General features: G+C 42.5%; 1 protein-coding gene across 6 annotated transcripts in view; it reads right to left on the reverse strand.

Moving 5' to 3' along the window:
- IQSEC1 (IQ motif and Sec7 domain ArfGEF 1) overlaps window positions 1–23,841 on the reverse strand; it is an 819,058-nt gene that overhangs the window by 284,411 nt on the left and 510,806 nt on the right. For all 6 annotated transcript variants that reach the window (XM_033926777.1, XM_033926775.1, XM_033926778.1 and 3 more), the window contains exon 3: window positions 19,438–19,494. In XM_033926777.1, the coding sequence (XP_033782668.1) occupies window positions 19,438–19,494 (57 nt within the window). The remainder of the gene's footprint in view (window positions 1–19,437; window positions 19,495–23,841) is intronic.

The following is a 23,841-nucleotide window of genomic DNA, read 5'->3' on the forward strand; positions in this document are numbered from 1 at the left end:
TTATGATACTTCAATTTCACAGAAGATAATACATATCACAGAAGATAATACATATCACAGAAGATAATATATATCACAGAAGATAATACATATCACAGAAGATAATACATATCAACTGAATCAAGTTAAATCGGGTGGGGTGTAAAAGAGTTACAGTAATTCTAGATCACAGACAAAGAGATACTATAGGTGGGTGTTTCCAAAGGCGTTGATTGGGAACTCATTGGGTGGTGGTTAGAGTGATGGGAGATATTTTTTGAACAGTAGTGTTTTTATTTCTTTACGGAACTCTTTTATGTCTGTTGTTTTGGTCAGTAGTTTTGAGATGTCAGAGTCAATTTTAGCTGCCTATGTCCCCAGAAGGTTGTCGTAAAGTTTCTTACGACGAGTACCGTTGAGAGGTGGGTAGGTGAAAAGGTTCTGTGTTCTCCTTCTTCTGGGTGAGAGGTAGTAGTGAAAACGGTTGTTTAGGTAACTGGGTGCCGTGCCGTGGGTTACTTTGAAAAGGAGACAGTAGAGTTTGAATTGTGTTCTTGCTTTTATTGGTAGCCAGTGAGATTCTAAGTATGCATTGGTAATGTGGTCGTGTTTGCTGAGTGAGTATATGAGTCTGAGGGCTGTGTTCTGGATGGTCTGTAGTTTTTTTATTGTGTTGGTAGGGCAAGGTAAGTAAAGGCTGTTGCAGTAGTCTACGATACTTAGCACAAGGGATTGGACAATGATCCTGAATTGGTCTTTATTAAAGAATTTTCTGATTTTTCTTAGATTTTGCATTGTGAGGAATGCTTTTTGGGTGATTTTATGGATTTGTGTTTGCATTGTGCAGCATCTGTCTAAATGTATACCTAGGATTTTGAGGGAGCTCTGTATTGGGTACTTGATTGAGTTTACTTCCAGTTCTGTTAGGGATGGTTTTTTGTCCTTCTCTAGTAGTAGGAGTTTAGTTTTGTCTGGGTTCAGCTTCAACTTATGATTTGTCATCCACAACTGGTTCCAAGGCATCCTTAAAACAAGAACATATAGAGTCAAGTCAAAAGACACTCTATCTGAACCATGGTCCAACCCATGCGGAGTGCCACAAGGTTCTCCCCTCTCTCCCACACTTTTCAACCTATTCATAGCTTCCCTAGGCACCACCCTGGACACCCTAAACATTACTTCTTTCAGCTATGTGGACGACATAACCATCATCCTTCCATTCGACATCCATAACCCAATCTCCACAGGACGCCTGAAAACAGAAGAGGGGGAGAGAGATGTGGATAATGGGATTTAGGGAGGGAAGGAAAAGAAAGGGAGAGAAGTTGTACACGGGGGGGGGGGGGATAGAGATACTGGATAGGAGGGTAGTTGGGAAGAGAAAGGGAGAGCTGGTGGAACCTGGGATGGTAGGGAAGGAGGGAGATATGCTGGATGAAAGGGTAGTTGAGAAAAAGTGGATCTGAGGATGGAGACGAGAAAAAGGAAAGATGCCAGACCTCCGGGAGAGGGAACGGAAACATAAGGGGAGGACACGGATAGAAGATGGATGGTTAGCACAAAGAAAGAAGGAGATCCTGGCAAGTGAGTTATCAGAAGACAACCAGAGCCTGGGACCAACAAGAGCCTGGGACCAACAAGATCTGAATAATGACCAGACAACAAAAGGTAGAAAAATAATTTTATTTTCTATTTTGTGATTACAATATTTCAGATTTGAAATGTGCATCCTGCCAGAGGTGGTGTTACACCACGAACGTGAACTAGGATTTAACAGAGAGGAAAAGTCTTTTTTTGTTTATTTTGTTTACACCACAGTGCCAGTGTGGTTAGGAAAAGGCAAAGGGGGTAAACAGGCTATAAAATAAACCCACCAGGATGTTTGAAAAAAATACCAATTTGGGCAGGAAAATTGAATTGAATCGAATTGAATTGAATCGAAAAATCGATTCAATAGGCTGAATTGAATCAAATTATTTTTTCCTGAATCGGGCAGCACTAATGTGTACTAACAATTTGTGTTCTGCAAGAAATGAGTCCAAGCCCTTTTCCTGTAGAAATGTAACACCCCCGCCCCCTTTAACAAAACCACGATAGCAGTTTTGAGCGCAGGCTGGTGTGCTGAATGCTCTGTGCTGCTCCCAGCATTCATAGGAACTCTATGAGTATGAGGAACAGCGCAGAACATTCAGCACATCGGCCTGCATTAAAAAAATGGGGTAGTGATAATGATTTCTTTCTTGGGCAAGTCCTCACTCTTCAGTTGCTCATCCATTCAAGCCCATGTTGGTTCCCCAGTATCATGTATAAATCCACATTTGTCCTCCAACCCAGCCAGCTGATTAACCATTCCCCTTAACTGTATCCAAGGCATCCTGTTTGTCTGTCTTGTATGTTTAGATTGTAAGCTCTTTGAGAAGGGACTATCTTTTTTGTGACTTTGTGCAGCGCTATAGAAATAATTCATAGTAGTATGTCTGTCATAATTAGATTGTAAGCTTTCAAGCAGGTTCTGTCTCTTGTGTGTTTAATGTAAACCAATAGCTCAGTCTCTATAGCCCCTTCTCCATTATGCAGAGATGCCAGTTCCAGGCTGGAGACTTTTTGGGGGGCCAGTCCTGGTTTTGAACTTATATAGCAAAGCAGTGTGGGATTTGAAGTGCCTGATCCAGCCCATTGACACTGGTGCTACAAGTCCCATAGGACTGAATTCTATATATGCACCTAAAAAAATGGCGCTATGCTATAAACACTTAAAGATGGACATGGTTTATAGAATAGTGCTTATGCTGCGTCTAATTTTAGGCATGGACATTTGTACCCACGGAATTGTGCTGCAAATCCTCGTGCTTAAAGTTAGGCACAGATGTCCCTTGATTGAGAATCACCCCTGATCCACCCAGGAATCTCCCATTTGCAAATCCCCCTTTTTGGTGTCATATGTAAAATTTAGTCAAGGATCCTGCACCTAAATATAAATATAAATTAAATCCAATTTACGCTAACTGTTTTCTAAGAAGCCAATTATCAGTGCTACTTAGCTAATTAATTAAGTTGCATGCGTAACTGAAAGCGCCATATATAGAATTTGAGGGATAATGCACCAGAATGATGTGGTCAGAAATACAGGACTTTCCCAAATCTCCAGGCCACAACTTGCCATCAGCTGACCACAGAAGAGGAATCTCCAATCAGCTGAGCTGGCAGGATTCCCAAAAGCCGCTTTGGGGAGTCTTGCCAGCTCAGCTAATTGGGCACAAATTCTCCTGCCATGATCAGCTTAGCTGCAGTCTAGTTTTGGGATCCCATGGCAAAGATAGATGACTTAAATGTAGGCCAGGGTTTTCCAGGCCTACATTTCAGCCAGCTATCTTGGCATGAATCATGACTCAGTAGCTGCTTTAGCCTGCTTACCACCACTTCTGGCATTGGCCACACCTACTTTGGCGTTCTATGGCCTAAGGCGGCTGCCTAGTCATAATTCCAATGCCTTTCATTTAGGTGTTGGTAGGCACCGCCCAACAGTGATTTGTTCAAGCTTTTCAAAACCCGGACAAAGTGCCAGATTTTGAAAAACCGTCCGGACCCCTGGACATGTCCTCAAAAGGAGGACATGTCTGGGAAAATCTGGACATCTGGTAACCCTACTCTTGTGACTATGGAGATTCTCCAAGTTACAGTTGGAAACCTGAATACGCCACATCTTCTGTCTCACGACCCCTCTATTTGCATTGCTGTCCTCGTCTGTGAGACCTGACTCAGCTCATATATAAAAAAGGACATAGTACTACTCGAGAGGGTCCAGAGAAGAGCGACAAAAATGGTTAAGGGACCGGGGGAGTTGCCGTACAACGAAAGGCTAGAGAAACTGGGCCTCTTCTCCACTGAAAAGAGAACATAAGAACATAAGCAATGCCTCCACTGGGTCAGACCAGAGGTCCATCATGCCCAGCAGTCCGCTCATGCGGCGGCCCAACAGGTCCAGGACCTGCGCAGTAGCTCCCTATCTATACCGCTCTATCCCTTTTTCCAGCAGGAATTTGTCCAATCCTTTCTTGAAATCCAGTACCATACTCTGTCCTATTACATCCTCTGGAAGTGCATTCCAGGTGTCCACCACACGCTGGGTAAAGAAAAATTTCTTAGCATTTGTTTTGAATCTGTCCCCTTCCAATTTTTCTGAATGCCCTCTTGTTCTTATATGTTTTGAAAGTTTGAAGAATCTGTCCCTCTCTACTTTCTCTATGCCCTTCATGATCTTGTAGGTCTCTATCATATCTCCTCTGAGTCTCTGCTTTTCCAGGGAGAAGAGCCCCAGTCTCTCCAATCTTTCAGTGTATGAGAGGTTTTCCATGCCCTTAATAATTTGTGTCGCTCTCCTCTGGACCCTCTCAAGTGTTGCCATATCCTTCTTAAGGTACGGTGACCAATACTGAACACAGTACTCCAGGTGCGGGCGCACCATCGCCCGATACAACGGCAGGATGACTTCTTTTGTTCTGGTCGTAATACCCTTCTTAATAATACCCAACATTCTGTTTGCCTTCTTCACGGCTGCTGCACATTGTGCCGTTGACTTCATTGTTGTATCCACCAGTACACCCAAATCTCTTTCAAGGTTACTTCCCTCTAATACTAATCCCCCCATTTGGTAGCTGAACATCGGGTTCTTTCTCCCTATATGCATGACCTTACATTTCCATACATTGAAGTTCATCTGCCATTTATTCGCCCACTCCTCCAGTTTGTTTAGGTCCCTTTGTAGGTCCTCACACTCTTCCGTAGTTCTAACCCTTCTACAGAGTTTAGTGTCATCCGCAAATTTTATAACTTCGCATTTCGTCCCCGTTTCCAGGTCATTAGTAAATACATTAAACAGCAGCGGTCCCAGTACAGACCCTTGTGGAACTCCGCTCGTGACCTTCCTCCAGCCCGAGTAGTGACCCTTCACTCCAACCCTCTGTCTTCTGCCTGCCAACCAGTGTTTGACCCATCTGTGTACGTCCCCTTCCACCCCGTGGTTCCACAGCTTCCTAAGTAGCCGCTCATGGGGTACCTTGTCAAAGGCCTTTTGGAAGTCGAGGTAAATGATGTCTATCGGTTCCCCTTTGTCTAACTGGCTGTTCACCCCCTCAAAGAAGTGCAGTAAATTTGTTTGGCACGATCTTCCTTTGCAGAAGCCAAGGCTCGCTTTCATCAGCCCATGTTTTTCGATGTGCTCACAGATGCTGTCCTTTATCAGTGCTTCTACCATCTTGCCCGGAACCGATGTCAAACTTACCGGCCTGTAGTTTCCCGGGTCTCCTCTTGACCCCTTTTTAAAGATAGGTGTAACATTTGCTATCTTCCAGTCCTCCGGGATCTCCCCAGTTTTCAAGGATAGGTTGCAAACTCGTTGGAGTATTCCCGCTATCTCATCTCTTAATTCCTTTAGTACCCTAGGGTGGATTCCATCCGGGCCTGGTGATTTGTCGCTTTTCAATCTATCTATCTGTTGGAGGACATCCTCATGGCTCACCTCTATTGTTGAAAGTTTTTCTTCTTGATCACCATGGAAGACTGAGAGGACTGAGAAGACTGAGAGGGGAAATAATCGAAACATTGAAGACATTGAAGGGAATTGATTTAGTAGAGAAAGAGATTGTTCAACCTCTCCAATGTGAAGAGAACGAGAGGGCACTCGCTAAAGTTAGAAGGGAAAAGATTCCATACAAATGTAAGGAAGTTCTTCGTCACCCAGAGAGTGGTAGAAATCTAGGACGCTCTTCCGGAGGCTGTTTTAGGGGAAAGCACCCTCCAGGGATTCAAGAAAAGGTTGGATAAGTTCCTACTGGAACAGAACATACGCAAGTAAGGCTAGACTCAAATAGGGCACTGGTCTTTGACCTAAGGGCCGCCGCATGAGTGGACTGCTGGGCTCGATGGACCACTGGTCTGATCCAGCAACGACAAATCTTATGTTCTTATGCCTAAAGTTAGGTGCCGTTTATAGAATAGCGCATATGCCCTGAGCAATGTCTAACTTTAGGCTTGACCATTTGCACCAGCAAAAACATGGCGCAAAGCTTAAAATTAGGCATGAATGCTCCTTATTCAATAACTATGTGCATAACTTTGAGGAGCACCCCTGATCCACCCATTTCTGTGCCCCTGTTTTGATGCCGCGCCTAAATTTATACACATACATTTAAATTAAAAACCAATTAATGCCAATAATTGTTTGTTAAGAAGTAGAGAATGACACGGGGTCAAATTTGTCCCCATCCCCACAGAAACTCAATTTCCTCGTCCCTGTGAGTTTTGTTGCTGTCCCTGCCCCATTCCTGTAAGCTCTGCCTTATTCGTACAAGCCTCAAACACTTATAGTTTTAAAGAGTTTGAGACTTGTGCAGATGAGGATAGAGCTTGCAGGAATGGGGCAAGGACCGAAAAAGAACTCGCAGGGACGGGACGGGAAAATGAGTTCCCGTGGGAACGGGGGAATATTTGCTCCCGTGTCATTCTCTATTAAGAAGCCAATTGTCAGTACTAATTGGCTCATTATTCAATTAAGTTATGTGCTCAACCCCCTGTCCTTGGTGCAATTTTGAATCCAGCATCAGAATGGACAGGACTTATTGGAGATTGTTCCAGTTCCTTAACCCCATACCACCAGGGATTTGTGAGGTAAGGCCATTGGGGCTCAGGTCCCCAAGGTCACTCTCCTTTGGCTATGCACAGACACCTGGGGAACTCCACTATTTATTCTTCTCCAATGAGAATATTGACCATTCAAGCCTCCTCTCTGTTTTCTATCTTTTAACCAGTTCTTAATCCACAATAGGACACTTGACTCCTATCCCATAAATTTCTAATTTTTTCAGCAGTCCTTCATGAGGTATTTTGCGTTAAAAACCGACGGGCCGCTGTTGCAGCCATTATAGTAGTGATTTTAAAAGAGCGAGTCATTCCTCCCCCCCAAAAAACACACTCATGCAAATGAGGTTGTTGGAGAATAAAGGCAACCTCCCCAACAATAAAAAAAATTTGAGCTGCAAGGAGAGATGCCCACACACCATACACCCCTGTGCCTCCAATGAACCCCGCCCTCTCCCCTTTACCTTACTAGAGAGCAAAAGGCCCGTCATTTTGAAGAGGTGGGCCAGCTGGCCGGAGGGAGTAGGTATTCCTCCGGCCAGCCATCTGAAAGCAAGGTAAAGGGGAGGGAGGCGAGGGTCGTCGGAGACACGGAGTGTATGTGTTGAATGGTGGCAGGAGAGCATGGGCATCTCTCCCGCTGTCTAGGGTGGTTGGGGGTGTCAGTTGGCAGCGGGAGAGGTTGGGCATATTTACCGTTGCCAGGGGAGTGTGTCAGTTGATGGCAGAAGAGATTGGGCATCTCTCCCACTGCCGGTGGGTGTTTCTTAGTGGCGGGTGAGTTTGGGCATATATCCCACCGCCGAGGGGATGCTAGAGATTTTAGGCATCTCTCCTGTTGCCGAGGTGAGCTATAATACACACACTCAAGAAGCGTGCTTTTACTGCTCCCACTAAAAAAAAAAAAGATAGACAATTTATGATTGTTCCTATAATGTTTAATTTTTTCATTAGCCACAATCAAAACACATGCTACAAGATGCACTTTTAAAAGTGCTGTCACTGTACCAGCACTCCTGGACCAGTTGCTGATTTTTGTCTCCAAAAGCCGACACCCGCTCTTGGAGAATGACTCAGTGATTTTTTTAAGAATCCACTGGAGCACTTGTTTCAATATTCAACAACCCATTTGCATGACAGTTTCAGAGACTGCTAGAAAGTGCGCTATAAACTGCAATAAGCCATTTTGATAATGCACCACTAAAATGCATGCAGGCTGAACCGTCTGCAACCAGTTTAGTGACTGCGTTAGTTTTGAGAATCTGGTCCTTGGTTCCATCAGCCAAATCAGCTGCAGGAGAAGTTGGGCAGCAAGTACTTTTCTTCATTGCTCTTGCTCCTGCCCACTCCTGCAGCCTTTTGGTCTTACACCAATTGGCTATGGAAAAAAGGTTCCACTCCGCCCTGCATCGCACCAGGCATCAAAAGCCTAGGAATTTACAGAACCTGGAGACAGGTGGTAAAAATCTGAAGACTTTGGGTCAAACCTTAGGCCAGATCCCAGTCTTAGGATTTGCTGGATCAGAGCACTGCAAAGATGAGAGTGGTCCTTGCAGAGAACAGTTCAAGAATCATAAAGAAAATCATTCCTGTAGAAAAATAATGTTAATTTTCCGCTTCAGAGGATATATAATGCTATTATATTTGTGCTTTGCACCATCACCAGCTTATTTCAAGCACAACTGACTTTCAGACTGGTAATGCTCAAAGTACGAGTGAGCTATGGTAAAAATTCTGTCAACGAAAATCAACTGTACATGGCAAGACAGAAAAAAAAACCCATGTAAAGGTAAATTACAGGAAACAAAACATTAGATTTTGGAGCACAGCAAGATTAATCCTCTTTCTTGAAAGAGAAAAGCTGCCTGGTTCATTAGCATGAGAAAGACAATTTAAACAGGTCTCAATTATTATGAAGTGCTCGGCGGAGCAAAAACACAAATTCTTAATAAAAAGGAGCATGTGGCACGGTATTCGGGAATGGAATGCCATCAAAACACTGATTAGCTGAATGACAAATGTTTCTGAACGTCATTTCCATCTCTCTCGGGTTGCATTTCTCCTCTTGTACGGATGACCCTTTGGAAGAGGTCCTTCATCATGGTATTACTGTAATTTTAAGGTCTCGGCCATTCATATGATTAAACACAATTTGCTTGTCTACCAATTTTCTAGTACCAATTCATCTGAATGCCTGGAAAATACTAATTAGGGCTTTCATGAAGGGGGGCCGCAGTCTCTTTCTACCTCTTTCTTATTTTTTCTTTCCTCTCCCTCCCCTTCTCCCCAAAAACAACAGACAGAAAACATTAGGCTTCTTCTCACGCTCGACATGAAAATACAAGTGGCTCTATCTCTAAAGGAGCTTTTTCTTCTTCCTTCTGCTGGTTTAAAAGTTCACAGACCCCACTAACATTGAGAGGATGGGGAATGAGATATACTTTTACAGCTCTTTTACTTCCACAGTTCTGAATGAGTCAGAATCAAAGCAGAAACTTAAGAAAAATGCCTGTAAATGGTTTTACAAACCAGGCATTCATCAAGTACTTTGATTTTCAGTTGCATTCTTCATCTTTTGTTCCCTTTAAGGCTATTCTGCTTTCCTTCTTCCCCAAATCCATGCAATTGCCACCCAGCTGTTGAGCAGTTCTCTCTCTCAAAACGGGTTTCTGATAAGCTGGCAGTATATACTGGGCAAATCAAAATAACTTTGGTAGCTCAGGACTCTGATCTTGTAACTTGTATCAGAAGACAATTTCTTAGAACCAATGGCATCACCAAGAGAGTGCTGGGAGCCTGGGCCTTCCCACTTTGGGCCCAAAAATTTCCCAATGCTGGACGTCAGCAGCACTTCCCATGAGCTGCTGCTGCACATGCTTAGTTCCACCCCTTATTCCCATGCATTGAAAATGCCACCGACTTTCACCATTGTAGAGTTTCTAGCTGCCAAATGAGAACCTCTTCAGCTGGAGGACTTGGAGATCCCTGCCAGCTCAAGTACATGTAAAGGTCGAGCTGGGGGTTGTGGGGTAGGTGTAGGGAGCAGGGTGAGGATGAAGAATAAGAATGTGTGTGGCAAACCTTTGTGCACTATACACTTTGACCAAGCTCCCCCCCCCAGAAGTTCTGGTTACACCTTTGATTAGAAACAAAGGTATATCACAACTTCCACAACAGGACTGGGTTGAGAACCCCTGCTCCATACAGTAATTAACAAAACAACACAATGGAAAGCAAACATAGGTACACTCATGCTTTCTGCAAAACACTCGTCCATAACAGATGGGTAGAGTTCCCAAATACTGAGTCTTTGCCAAGTCTACTCTGACCCATTTTAATCCGCAGATTTTAAAAGTTATGCGAAAGCCTGCTCAAATAACTGCTTTTAAAAATTTGTATGGATTGTTGAAATAGTTCCGTTCCAAATTTGTCTCTGAAGGGACTCTGTTCCATGAAGTTGGACCGAACGGGAAAGGCACACCGCTTGGCATTTGTAGGCTTGGCAGACCAGAATAAAGGCTCCATCAGAAATGCATGGAAGGATCTTTGCAACCGATTCATAATAACAATGTTTGGCTTGATCGAGGGATTTGGAAATTATTGAAAGGATTTCAAATTGAGTACTTGGCTCTACACAAAGCCAGTTTAAGTCTCAAAAGATGGGGAAGGGGAATATGATCCAGACTTCTGTTCCATTCTATAGGGCATACAGCTATATTCTCTAATAGTCGCAATTATTTAAGTCACCCTGCTGGAAGGCCATATAAAAAGCAAACCCACAGTTAAGCTTTCCTAGAATCAATGCATATACCTCAGTATTTGATAAATGTGCCTTAAAGATACAAATTCTAATACAGTAATAATGCTGGAAAAATATTTATTGTGTGCCCATTGCTATGATGCAATGGAAGAAAAAGAATAACCATCTAATTGCCAATAATATTGTTTTATAGGCATAGTCCATTTTATTTATGGAGCCTCTTAATTCCTTTTGCATATTGATCTGCACATCTAATGCACTAAAATGATCACAGTTAGATGGATTCTGTTGGGTATTGTTTGATATTTTATGTGCTTACAATCTGTTGCCTTACTGTATTTGTTGATGTATGTCACATGGGTAAAATTGATCTTCCCATAGAAATGGGCTTTTAGAAAACTGCCCACTCTACAAGGGGGGTAAAAGTAAATGTCAAAAGAACAAACAAAGTTGTGGTTTTGATTTCTGGTGCAGCAAATGTGGCAAAGCCCATAGAAATTGAATAGGCTTTGTTACAGTTGCCTAGCGTTACCAGATGTCTAGGGAAAAACTCAGACCTGTCCTCTTTTTAGAGGACTGTCCAGGTTCCCGGCCATACCTTGAACTCCAGCTACATCTGAAGGGCCTCTGAGCATGCCTGGATGACATCACACACATCTGATCATGCTCCAGGCCCTTCAGACGTTGCTGGAGCTTGTTGGGGGAGAGAGGAGGCTGTGGGCAAAAGGGGGCTGGGATGAAGGCTGGATTGGAGATGGAACTGGGTGGGGCTGGAAGAAGAACATGACAGGGTCATGTGTCTGGGGTTCTGTGGAAGAAAATATGGTAACCCTACAGTTGCCGTGCCGGTACTCATTACCACAGCTTTGTAAAAGGGGTCAATAGTGAGGCAATAAATCCAAAGAAGACTGTCCATAATGGAATCAAGATGTCTTTAATATTTACAGGCACGTGGGATCTCTTAGGGAGAGGAGGAGATAGTGGATGCTGGGCCCTTTGGCCTTTATCTACCATCATGTTTCTAAGGACAAAGGTGAAGCTTAGTCCTTATATATAAATTTTAAATACTTCTTGTTTCCATTTTTGGACTGTCTTCTTTGGACTTGTTACCTCACCATTTTTTTGTTCTTTTGAGTGATGTGGGCTCCATATACATCTTTCTCTTTGCTTCATAGGTCCTTATGCCTGTACTTTTTTACACCGGGGTGGGGGGCCCTTCCTGGGACTGAGGTTGGGTTGTAATGACAAACGTTCTGAGTTTACAAGCTATCTATTCATTGGTGTGGGGGTGGGGGTCAATCAGAATGAATAAGCATCTGCAAATAGCAATTTACAAAACTGAAGTACACATGTTCCTTCAATTTGAAAATTGGAGCAAAATTTAGTTTAAAAAAAATCCATGAACATTGTACCTATAATTGGCTGAAACGCTACAGCAGTGTTCCCAAATTCAGTCCTGGAGTACCCTCTTTTCAGTCAGGTTTTCAGGATATTCACAATGAATGTACATGAGGTTGATTTGTATATACTGCCTCCACTGAATGAAAATCTCTTTCATGCATATTCACTGTATATGTATCTTGAAAGCCAGACTGGCAAGAGGACTCCAGGACTGAATTAGGAAACACTGCCCTACAGCAGTGCTTCTCAACCCAGTTCTTAGACAGTCCTGGACAGTCGTCCAGTCGGGTTTTCAGGGTATCTATAATGAATATGCTTGAAACAGATTTACATGTTAACAAAGCAGTGCATGCAAATCTCTCAGGCATATTCATCGTGGATACCCTGAAAATCTGACTGTGTTCCCCAAGACTGGGTTGAGATGAGCTGCCCTAAAGTGTTACAATTATAGCGAATTAGTAGGTTTTTTAAAAAACATTATTTATGTTCAAATTTTTATTCATTTACTACTCTGCCTATGTGGTTTACAATCTTAATATGTATTTATTTATTCAATTTTCTATACCATTCTCTCAGGGAGCTCAGAACGGTTTACATGAACTCATTCAGGTACTCAAGCATTTCCCCCCTGTCTGTCCCAGTGGGATCAGAATCTATCTAATAAACTTGGAGCAATGGGGGAATTAAGAGACAACACTTGCAATATAACTGAGATGGAATGAAAAGCCAAGATAAGTTTACACTTGAACAAAATATTAGCTTATTTTGAACCAAGAAATAGATGTTAGTTAAATGAGAGAAAAAAGGGTCTCAGAAAGGGAAAGGGCAGGCCCACTAGCCGGAGGAAGGACCCGTCTGGCTAGCCATCAAAAAAAGGTTAGAGGGGGGTCTGGGAGGAGTTGGGGGGTGGGGGTCTGGTGGAGTTAGGGGAGGTCCAGGGGTGGTCTGGGCGGTCTGGCAGGGGGCGGGGGAGTGTCTGGCAGGAGGGACTGGACATCCCTTCTGCCGGTGAAGATCGTGATCATGTGGATTCGGGGGGGGGGGGGGTGTCCAGCAGGAGAAATTGGACATCTCTCCTGCCGCGATAGTTGCTGGGGGGGGGAACAGTTCCACAATTCTTTAAACAGTGTTGTTTATGACAGACACTGATTAGAAAATCATGCTTTTAGGCAAAGGACTAGCCTCTGCTTTGCGTAAAAGGTCTTGTTATGTGCATTTGGGGACTTGGACAATTTTTGGGTTGGGAACAATTCTTGAAAAAAAAACCCACATTTTTTTTCGAGAATGGATATTTCCCTGCTACATACCTTGTGCGCCTAGGGCCTTAGGCTATCCGTTGTTTTTCATTATGCCCCTCTATATGATTCTATGAGGCATGGGGAACAGAAGAGGGCTGAGATAGCAGCCCCAAATTTTTCATTTTGTTTAATTTCCTATGGTGTATATGGCAGTTTTCATTTTGTGTGGCTTTTTTTTAATAACGTTTTTCAATTTGGGGGCGCTGTTATAAATAGTACTCACTATTGCCAAGTGTGAAAGAACGTGCACTCTTTCTTCACCCTGTTCACGCATGTGCAAATAGCATGTATCATTTTTTCCAATAGTGCATTTTGTTTATTCCCATATTCTTTCAAACAAATGCACAGCCTTAGTAACAAAGTTTAGCAAGTAAAGGACAATGTGTGTGTGTGTGCGCATACGTGCATAAAGTCATAAAGGGATCTTGCTTCCTTATTGTTGAACTCTGAAAGAACGAGCACAGCCCTGCTGTTGCAATCTCAGGCCATTACTATGTGGTGTGTGCCTTCCCACTGATGCAGGATCAATAATCAAATAACCATCTGTGATGGCTTACATTTACAAAAAGAAAAATCTTTATAAATCAAAATTATCTTGCAGTTTCCTTTAAGCCATTCCAACCTGCCTTTATCATTTATCTGTTTGCACAAAATCTCAACCTAGATTTTGAATGTTGCATCATTCGTTATGTCTAAAATCAATTCTGTACAATAGAAGCTGTGAATTTTACTTGTAAGCCAGTCCAATCTGGAAAATGAACAGGTTATTAGTTTAAAAAAAAAAAATCATCAAAATCCAGTGTACTCAAAAGCCAGTACAATAAAAATTTAACAGGTCATGTGAGTCTGTAGCTTGCAGATAGCTTTTTGTTCAAAGACAGTGCGAAGCATTTTAAAAAGCAGATATCCATCGGCACAGATAATCAAGGGAAAGGCATACAATGGTCCTTTGAAATAATAATTAAAGAAATCAATAACAAAAAATAAATCAGGGCAACAGCTACTTATAACCAGATAGCCATGCCTATTGCCAATATTTTTTTCAGTAATTATTTGGGAGATTCAATATAGCATTGCTTTGTATTTCCAGGTCTGGTACTGCAAATCTCTGCTTTTCAATCAATGCTGTATGAACCTAATTCATTAAAAACATTTTCCAGAGAGGAAAATGAGAAGAAAACCCTGAAAGGACTATTCTATCTATGACATCATATGCTCTATTCTACAAAATAGCACACAAGTGCAAGGGTACTTGGGGGCAGTACATCAATGGGACACAGGGATGACTCTTAAATAGATGTGCAATTTACAGAAAATACATGGGCTAGACCCAGGGGATGCGTAATTAGAAAGAAGATGGAAATGCAACATGGGTGTTGAGGTGTTACCTTGGGCAAGAATAGAGGGAGCTGAGGCTGATGCGGGACAGTCTTGAACGGTCTGCGTCCTGCATATGATGAGAGACAGAGTGGCCAAATCCAGCATAGAGGAATGGATGCCAGACAGACTTGTATGGTTTGTGCCCCGCTCATGGTGAGACTCTTTGTCGAAGAATTTTCTTATTTTCCGCAGGTTGCGCATATATAGGCTTTCTGGATGGTCTTGTTGATTTGAACTTGCATGGTGCAGCATCTATCTATCATCACTCCGAGGAGTTTTAGGGAGGACTGTATTGGGTATTTGGTAGCGTTTATTTCTAATTCTGTTATGGATGGGGTTTTGTCCTTTTCTAGTAATAGAAATTTTGTTTTATCTGAGTTCAGCTTTAATTTGTGCTCTATCATCCATTTTTCCACTGCTTCTAGTGTTTTTTTCAGTTTTTCTATTGAAGTGGGGGCTGGTGGGTCGAAGGGGAGGAGAATGATGATGTCATCTGCGTAGCTGAATGATGTTACATCTAGATTATCTAGACTGGACCCAAGGGAGGCTATAAAGAGGTTGAAGAGTGTTGGAGATAGTGGTGACCCTTGGGGAATGCCACAGGGGTTAGACCAGGAGTCTGATTTAAGATCATTTGTTTTTACTCTGTATGATCTTGATTTAAGGAATCCTTGGAACCAGGTGTGTACCCTGCCTGAGATCCCTTTGGCTTCTAGTATTTGTAGTAGTATGGTGTGGTCTACCAGGTCAAATGCTGAGGAGAGATCAAGCTGAATTATCAACATCCTTCTGCCTTTGCTTAGGTGCTGTCGGGCTGTGTCTAGGAGAGTTCCTAGTAATGTCTCTGTGCTGTGGTTGGTTCTGAACCAAGATTGTGAGGGATGAAGTAGGTTGTGGTCTTCCAGGTAGTTTGTGAGGTACTGAGCAACTAGGCCTTATATTAGTTTAACGTATATTGGTATTGAGGCGATGGATCTGTAGTTGGAGGGAAGATCTATTGAGCCTTTTTGATCTTTCATAATTGGGGTGATTATGATCTCGCCAAGGTCCTGTGGGAATTGACCTTCCATGAGCTTAGTTTGTACCCATTGTATGAGGCGAGCTCTAAATTTGGAGGAGGCTGTTTTTATCAGATATATGGGGCAGTTGTTCAGGTCGCATGCTGCTTGACAGTATTTTTTTATAAAGTCGGTTCATGTCAGGCCACTGTACTGATGGGAAGTCGGTCTAGGTCCTGTCTGCTGCAATGGCTTCTCCTGTTGCAGGGTATATTATTAGCTCGTCAAGGTGGCTTGGGGTGTTGTTGAAGGTGGTCCTAATGGTAGTGATCTTGTTTTTGAAGTGGTCTGCTAGTTGGGTGGCTGAAGGTGGGTGGTTTCTGTGAGGTTTTTTACTAGTTTGAATAGTTTTTTTTTAATCTTGGACTTCCAAGCCTACCTGTTTGGAGTAGCATGCTTTTTGTTTCTCCTTGAGTTTGATCTTGTATTGTTTTATTAGGCTTCTTCATGCTACTTTGGTGTGTTCTTGGTTCTTTTTTCTCCAGTCTCTTTCCAGTTGTCTGCATTGCCTTTTGAGTTGTCGACCTATTTGTCGGATGGCCTGCAGACTCTGTTTTTCGTGTATACTGGTTCCAGCTCATCCAGGATTACAAGCAATATATTACTTTGCAATATATTATCTCAACTCTGAGCACATCTAAATGTAGGTGCACCCATTCAACTTGTATATCGTACAGTATTCTGTAAGCTGCAGCAAATAGATGTCAACCCCGCCCATGCCCTTCCCAGTTGCATGCAAAAGCAATTACAAGTGTCCTCAAAAAATCGTATGTACTGTATTTATAGGTGCCAAGGAACTACTTAATTATGGCCCTTTTCTTTCTACCAGAATTGTAGCTTATGGCTAGTAGTTGAAGATGAGGGACAGCCTACCATGGAATGCTATGTAGATTTGACATATTGCATGAAATAAGAAAGGCTAGAAGATGGCATAGTGAGGGTGAGAGGAACCCGGGACAATGACACCTCTCCCCAGCCCTCTTCTCTGCCCCCACCACCATCCGCTCCTTCCTCGCCCCCTCCTGCTGATCGTGCACACACCCTTACCTTCTAACCTCGTTAATGTTTGTGGCGTGAGCAGCAACCGCTTGTATAAGACTTATTTAGAATATTGTGTACAATTCTGGTGGCTGCACCTTCAAAAAGATATAAAAAGGATGGAGTCAGTCCAGAGGAAGGCCAGAAAAATGGTGCGTGGTCTTTGTCATAAGGTGTATTGAGACTTAAAGATCTCAATCTGTATACTTTGGAGGAAATGTGGGAGAGGAGAGATCTGATAGAGACGTTTAAATACCTATGTGGTATAAATGCACATGAGTCGAGTCTCTTTCATTTGAAAGGAAGCTCTGGAATGAGAGGGCATAGGATGAAGTTAAGAGGTTAGGAGTAATCTAAGGAAATACCTTTTTACAGAAAGAGTGGTAGATGCATGGAACAGTCTCCTGGTAGAGGTGGTGGAGACAGAGACTGTGTCTGATTTCAAGAAAGCCTGGGATAGGCACGTGATATCTCTTAGAGAGAGGAAGAGATAATGGTTACTGCGGATGGGCAGACTGGATGGGCCATTTGGCTTTTATTTGTCATCATGTTTCTATGTTTCTGAAATATCTTGCTTTGCTGGAGTCATGCACCTTTCTTTGCAGGAAACACTCTTTCTAAATTAAGTGGTGCAACCCTTGGCACAGTACAGAATTTTACATGACAGTACTGCCAGATGTTAGGCAGATGCTCATGTCAAAAAGATGGTTTTGCTTTTAGAGAACTTACTAGGAGGTGCTGCATTCTTGCTGACAAAGGAAAATGGTTTCATATCTCATCAAGAGTTTAGAATTTCAAGAAAATCAAACCAGTGTTTCCCAATCTCCAAGTGCACAAAAAATAAAAAATAGAAATCATAAAATGAAGAGTCAGGAAAACCAAGATGAAAAGCCAGGAGTCTGAACCATGGAATAACATTTTAGAGAGGTTGTCCAACTCGGAATGAGCACAACCAGGTCAGTACATCACTGGTGGTGCTAGCATTTTTGAACTGATCTGCTAATGTTCACCCCATTCTAAAATATATTTGAAATGGACGTCCATGTGCATCTAGCATGAACATACATTTTACAAACTGAAATATTCAAACTATGAATGGGGATGAAATTCCTCTCGTATGAGAAAAGACTAAAAAAGGATAGGGCTCTTCAGCTTGGAAAAGAGATGGATGAGGGGAGATATGATCAGTCTACAAAATCCCGAGTGGTGTAGAACAGGTATAAGTGGATTAATTTTTCACTCCATCAAAAATGACTAGGGGACACTCGATGAAGTTACAGAGTAATACTTTAAAAACCAATAGGCGGAAATATTTTTTCACTCAGAGAAAAGTTAAGCTCTGGAATGCGTTGCCAGAGGTTGTGGTAAGAGTGATTAATGTGGCTGATTTCTAAATAAGTTTGGACAAGTTCCTGGAGGAAAAGTCCATAAACTACTGTTGGGAGAAACCACTGCTTGTCCTGGATCGGTGGCATGGAATACTGCCACTATTTGGGTTTTTGCCAGGTACTTGCGACTTGGATTGGCCTCCGTGAAGGCGGGACACTGGGCTAGATGGACCATTGGTCTGACCCAATAAGGCGATTCTTATGTTCTTAATGGGACAAAACAAGAGATATGGATGCATTGTGGCAGAATAAGAGCATCCATGTTATAAAATAGCCTATTTATTTAAGGGAAGAACGCAATCTAGACAGATTCAAGATAAGGACAGAGCCTGCAGGAATGGGGAAGGGACAGGGAGGGATGGGAAATTGAGTTCCTGCGGGGCCAGAGACAAATTTGTCCCTATGTCATTCTCTATTTTAAACTATAAAGAAAATATAGGGGGGGAAGGGTCCTATAATAGTTCTAGAATGAAAAGTCAAGCAAGAACTGCTAAAATATTTGTGAGTCATGTGATTATGGGACTCCTGAAGAAAGTTAAAAACTATTGAACTGAGCCATGATCAGATTAAGTGTTGCCAAATAAGTTCATATCTTTAATTTTCTCACGAGTCTACAGAAGACTAGACAAGCCCATGTTGTGTATAGGTGTTATTGTCCCACACCGTTACCTAATTGACAAAAGGAAAAAAAAACGTAATACAAATCAGATTTCTCTTTGTTCTAGGCTAAAATGCCAAATATCACTAGAAATGGATTAGCAAAGAATCTGGCACTGAAACAGTGCGGATGCAGCATTTTTACATTTGAAATCTCCTATTCCATAAAGGGATGAGTTACATAAAACTGTTCTACTCACATTTGAAATACGCAGTACAGTTTTTACGTTCCTTCATCTTTTTACTATCATTATTTTTATTGTAACACTGCAGGAGTGGATTCAGGAAGATGTAGCATTAGCTCTGAAGAACTAACACATAATTTAAAAATAATGTCCCTGATAAATGCAGTGAAGAACAACATGTATCCGTCTCCTCTCTTGCAATAATCCTTAATCTAACACTGATGTGCATTTAAGAGGGCTGATGACACTTGCACAGAAAACACAGCCGCGGATTAGCCAATCTTTGACTTTATGGATTATTTCTACTTTCATTTTTCAGTTCTCTGTGGGACCAAGAGACATTAAAATCCTTTCTGTATTATTTTCAACACACATTTGCATGTGATATATGATATAATGTATGCTATTTGCCAGCTAGACCCTGTAATGTACAGAATCTTGCTTGCTTTGAGTGTAGCATCCACTGTATTGATGTATGATGTGTGTGTGTGGTTGTGGTGGTGGTGGGGGATGGTTAGTCTGTTGCCAGTGAATGGTGGGTGCATGATGGGGTCAAGCTGGGAAGAGGTGATTTAAGGACAAACAGAGTCATAGATTCCTTCAGGCCAGGAAATTTCACCAAGTAGCTCTGTATGTAATATGAAGGATGTCAAGTACCTGAGTGGATCTGTAGAGACACTGCTTCTTGCTTCCAATGATGTCCTGGGGTAGTAGCTAAAAGAAAAATAAAGGTATTTAATTATCAAACTTATGAAGCAAAACATTGAACATTAAAAACTAGCTGTCCGATGTCAGCAGTACTTAGCTGGGAACGGCTTCTGGCTGGCTAAGTACTGTTAAACTGGCTAACTGCCAATATTCAGATAATTAGCTATCACCCGCTGAAGATTCTGCAGATTGGCCAATGACCAGGGGTGTCACGTATCATAGCAGGTCACTGCCAATATTCATTGGTTCGTCAGGTTTATCTTTGACTGCTAGGCCTTAACCAGCCAGCCTAAGAGTATCGGATTGACTGGCTAAGTCCGCAGTGTGCAATTCTGGAGGCCGCATTATCGCAAGGATGTGCTGAGACTGGAGTCGGTGCAAAGAATGGCCACCCGGATGGTCTCGGGACTCAAGGATCTACCATACGATGAACGGCTTGACAAATTACAGCTATACTCGCTCGAGGAGCGCAGAGAGAGGGGAGACATGATCGAGACGTTCAAGTATCTTACGGGCCACATCGAGGCGGAGGAAGATATCTTCTTTTTCAAGGGTCCCACGACAACAAGAGGGCATCCGTTGAAAATCAGGGGCGGGAAACTACGAGGTGACACCAGGAAATTCTTTTTCACTGAAAGAGTGGTTGATCGCTGGAATAGTCTTCCACTGCAGGTGATTGAGGCCAGCAGCGTGCCTGATTTTAAGGCCAAATGGTATCGGCACATGGGATCTATTCACAGGGCAAAGGTAGGGGAGGGACATTAAGGTGGGCAGACTAGATGGGCCGTGGGCCCTTATCTGCCGTCAATTTCTATGTTTCTATGTTTCTATGTTACTGAAATACAGCCCCAGCATTGAATATTCCTGTTCACCGCTGATCGTAGAAAGTAGCTGGTCTGCCTCACATGGTCTGAAAATCGGGCCCTAGGTATCTACATAAGAGGTAAAGATAACCTTTAACTGCCCAGAAATTTTATAGGTTTAAAACTTCTGCTAGGATCAGTTTATAATAAATAAGTCCCTTTTACTAAGCTGTGTTAGAATTGTGGGACATGCTCAGGCTGTTACCGTTGTAGCTGGCGCTAGAAACCGTGCTATGCTTTTGTAAAAGGGGATATGTGTGCAAAATCACTGTTTGCTACAGCTTAGTAAAAGGACCTCTAACCCCCCTCTTCTATTAAACTGCGCTAGCAGTTTTTAGCACATAGAGCCGCACTGAATGGCCCGCGCTGCTCCTGACACTCGTAGGAACTCTATGAGCGGCAGGAGCAGCGCAGGCCATTCAGCACGGCTCTCCGTGCTAGAAACTGCTAGCACAGTTTAATAGAATAGGCCATAAGTGATAAAAGTGGACACATTAATGGTGCAAAACCACTGCAAGGTTTAGGACATGAAGAATTATAGTTCCACTTTACTGGGTGATTTTTCTATTCATCTTTTCATGCACTGTATTAAGTAACAAGAAGAAAAAGACTTAGAAAAAAACAATTAATCTTTCAATTTCACTGTGATTATCTCCATTTTTCTATCATTAGTATAAGAAATCTTCCTAATATATATTTTTACTCATTTGTTAAATTTCAATGTTTTCTTTCATTTCTGTCTATCCACTCAAATTTTGTCTTCCATCAGTCCTCTATTTACCTCATTTTACCTACCTCTTTTTTTTCTAATTATCTTCCCCCAGCTTTCTCATTCTCCATTTTATTCTTTCCCCAGCCTCTTAGTCCCCTCTGTACCTACTTCCCAGTTACCACATTTCCATCCTCTGTACTCATCCCATTCCAGATCTCCTCTACTTTCCTTTGTCTCTCTTCTGTTCACCATCCTCAGTTCCTTTCTTCTGTCTCTTATCCTCACTGGAATCATCCAGTTCAGATTCTAGACCATCCAAAATTGTGGCACTTTTGCTGTGGCTGGTGGGGGTCCCCAAACCCTGCCTGCTGAAGAATGAAGATTACTTCCTCCTTAGGCAGCCAGCACTATTTGCCTCGAGCTGATGCCAACACCAGCCCCCCTTCACATGTTCAGTTTTCGGGCCATTTTTGGGGCACAGGCATAGGAGCTTGCCCAGAACTGGTCTTACTTCTCAGTTACTGGAGCTGCGGTCAAAGCCCACTCCAGCCTTGATCCTGATTTCTCTGTCACTTATGGGATGTCTGCTCCCCAAAAACTGAGGTGGGATTTGAACCAGGGTCTCCTGATCTCAGCTCTCTGCCTTCACCATTAGGCTACTCTCCACTGCACCCTGAGATATTTTCTCTAAGAAAAGTTTCAAGTTAAGAGAGAAGGTATTTACTGTATAATGCGATGGACTAGTATTCTAAATTTCTAATATGAAAAATTCTTTCTGCAAAAAATAGCCAAAAATGTTATTCAGAGCCTGTGAAAAACTCCCTATATTTAACAAGGACTGAAGTTTTATTCCACTAATATATATCAAGTAGTAAAATTCTTCGGAGAGCACAAATATTAGCTGTTATGATTTACTGCGACCCGGTCCTACACTGGGGTGTAAGAAGTTGTCTGGGGTCAATAAATGAAAAGCAGTCCTACTCTGAGTAACGCTGAATTACCGTACTGCCAAGAACATTGCTTCTGTTGAGTCTTGACATTAGCTGCTGCAGAAAAATGGTTCATTCAGCACAACACATAGGAAGAGAGGCTGATGCAATATAACTTCGAGTTAGCGTTGCACTCTAATCAGACAATATGGGGTTCAGAGAAGAGCTGCACGCACTCATACAGGCCCTTCTCAAACATTATACAGGTCAAGGATGGATAAGAGAGGTTAAAAAATAGATTTGTAATAAGATCTGAAAAGTGACATCTGAGGATATTGGACTTATATGGCTGGAAATGACATTTGGGTCATTATCCAGTAGTATGGTTACCAGACATCCGGATTTCCCCAGACATGTCCGAGGGTCCGGACAGCTTTTCAAAACCCAGCACTTTGTATGCGTGGATGCTGTTTGGGGGCGGGGCTGGGGCAGAAAGGGGCGTGGCATGGGCTGAATGGAGCGGAACTGGGTGGGCCTGCGGTCGTGGCCATGGGTCCGGATTATCCTTTGTGAAAATCTGGTAACCCTTTTCAATAGGGATGTGCATTCTTTTGAAATGAAAAAAAAAGGAGCAAGTCAATCTCTGCACAGATACCAGAAAGTCCAGGGAGAGCAGAGAAGGCCAGGTCTTCGAACCAAACTGTTTAATGGCAACCATATGTCTCACACATACATGAAACTCATGACATTCATAGGACTCAACAGGAGCCGAAATACAGCTCGTGTTGAGTCCTATGAGTTTCATGTATGTTTGATACATATAGTTTGTAGAGTTTTGTTTTTCTGTTTCTTTGGCATGCATTTCATGAGCAGCAGGTTAGATATATTCATTTTCCTAATCAGTATCGCACATTGACCTTCCCAATAAGATGCCTGGAATGCGCTCCTGAGAGAGGTGGTGGAGAGGAAAACGGTGACGGAGTTCAAAGAAGCGTGGGATTAACACAGAGGATCTAGAATCAGAAAATAGGAGTAAATATTGAACTAAGGCCAGTACTGGGCAGACTTGCACGGTCTGTGTCTGTAGATGGCCTTCTGGTTGAGGATTGACTGAGGAGGGCTTCAATGGTTGGGCTGGAGTGAGATTTGACGGAGACTTCAGCAATGGAGCCCAAGAATAGTACCGGGTAGAGCTTTGGATTCTTGCTCAGAAATAGCTAAGAAGAAAAAAATTAAAATTAAAAAAATTAAAATTGAATCAGGTTGGGCAGACTAGATGGACCATTCGGGAATTTATCTGCCATCATCTACTATGTTATGTTACGATCCTCCTAAAAAAGCTATTCATATCCCAGAGAAAAATCAAACTGCAGACCTTACAGCATACGCTGAAGAAAGCCACAGCATGATAATAATAATAATAATAATAATAATAACTTTATTTTTATATACCGCAATACCACAAATCAGTTCAGAGCGGTTTACAGGTTAAGAGACTGTACATTTACAGCGAAAGTTACAGCATATCAGAAAACAGTTCAGATCAATTTATGCATTGCAGGTGCAGAGAATAGTTAACAATTATTTGGTATAAACCAGTGAACAATTACAAAATGATCCAATAATTGTTGCATGGGGGGTGCAACCGGGGAGGGTAAGGGAGGGAGGCGAGGTTGGGATTATTGGTTTGGTAGGGGGGCGGGGGTTAGAGGAATTTATCAAAGCGGTAAGTTTTGAGAGATTTCCTGAAGGATTGATAAGTAGGGGCAAGAGAGATGAGAGTGGACAAGCAGTCATTCCATTTGCCAGCTTGGAAAGAGAGGGTCTTGTCGAAAAATCTTTTGTAGAT

Source organism: Geotrypetes seraphini, chromosome 17 (genome assembly GCF_902459505.1).
Source record: "Geotrypetes seraphini chromosome 17, aGeoSer1.1, whole genome shotgun sequence".
In the NCBI taxonomy this organism is placed as follows: domain Eukaryota; kingdom Metazoa; phylum Chordata; class Amphibia; order Gymnophiona; family Dermophiidae; genus Geotrypetes; species Geotrypetes seraphini.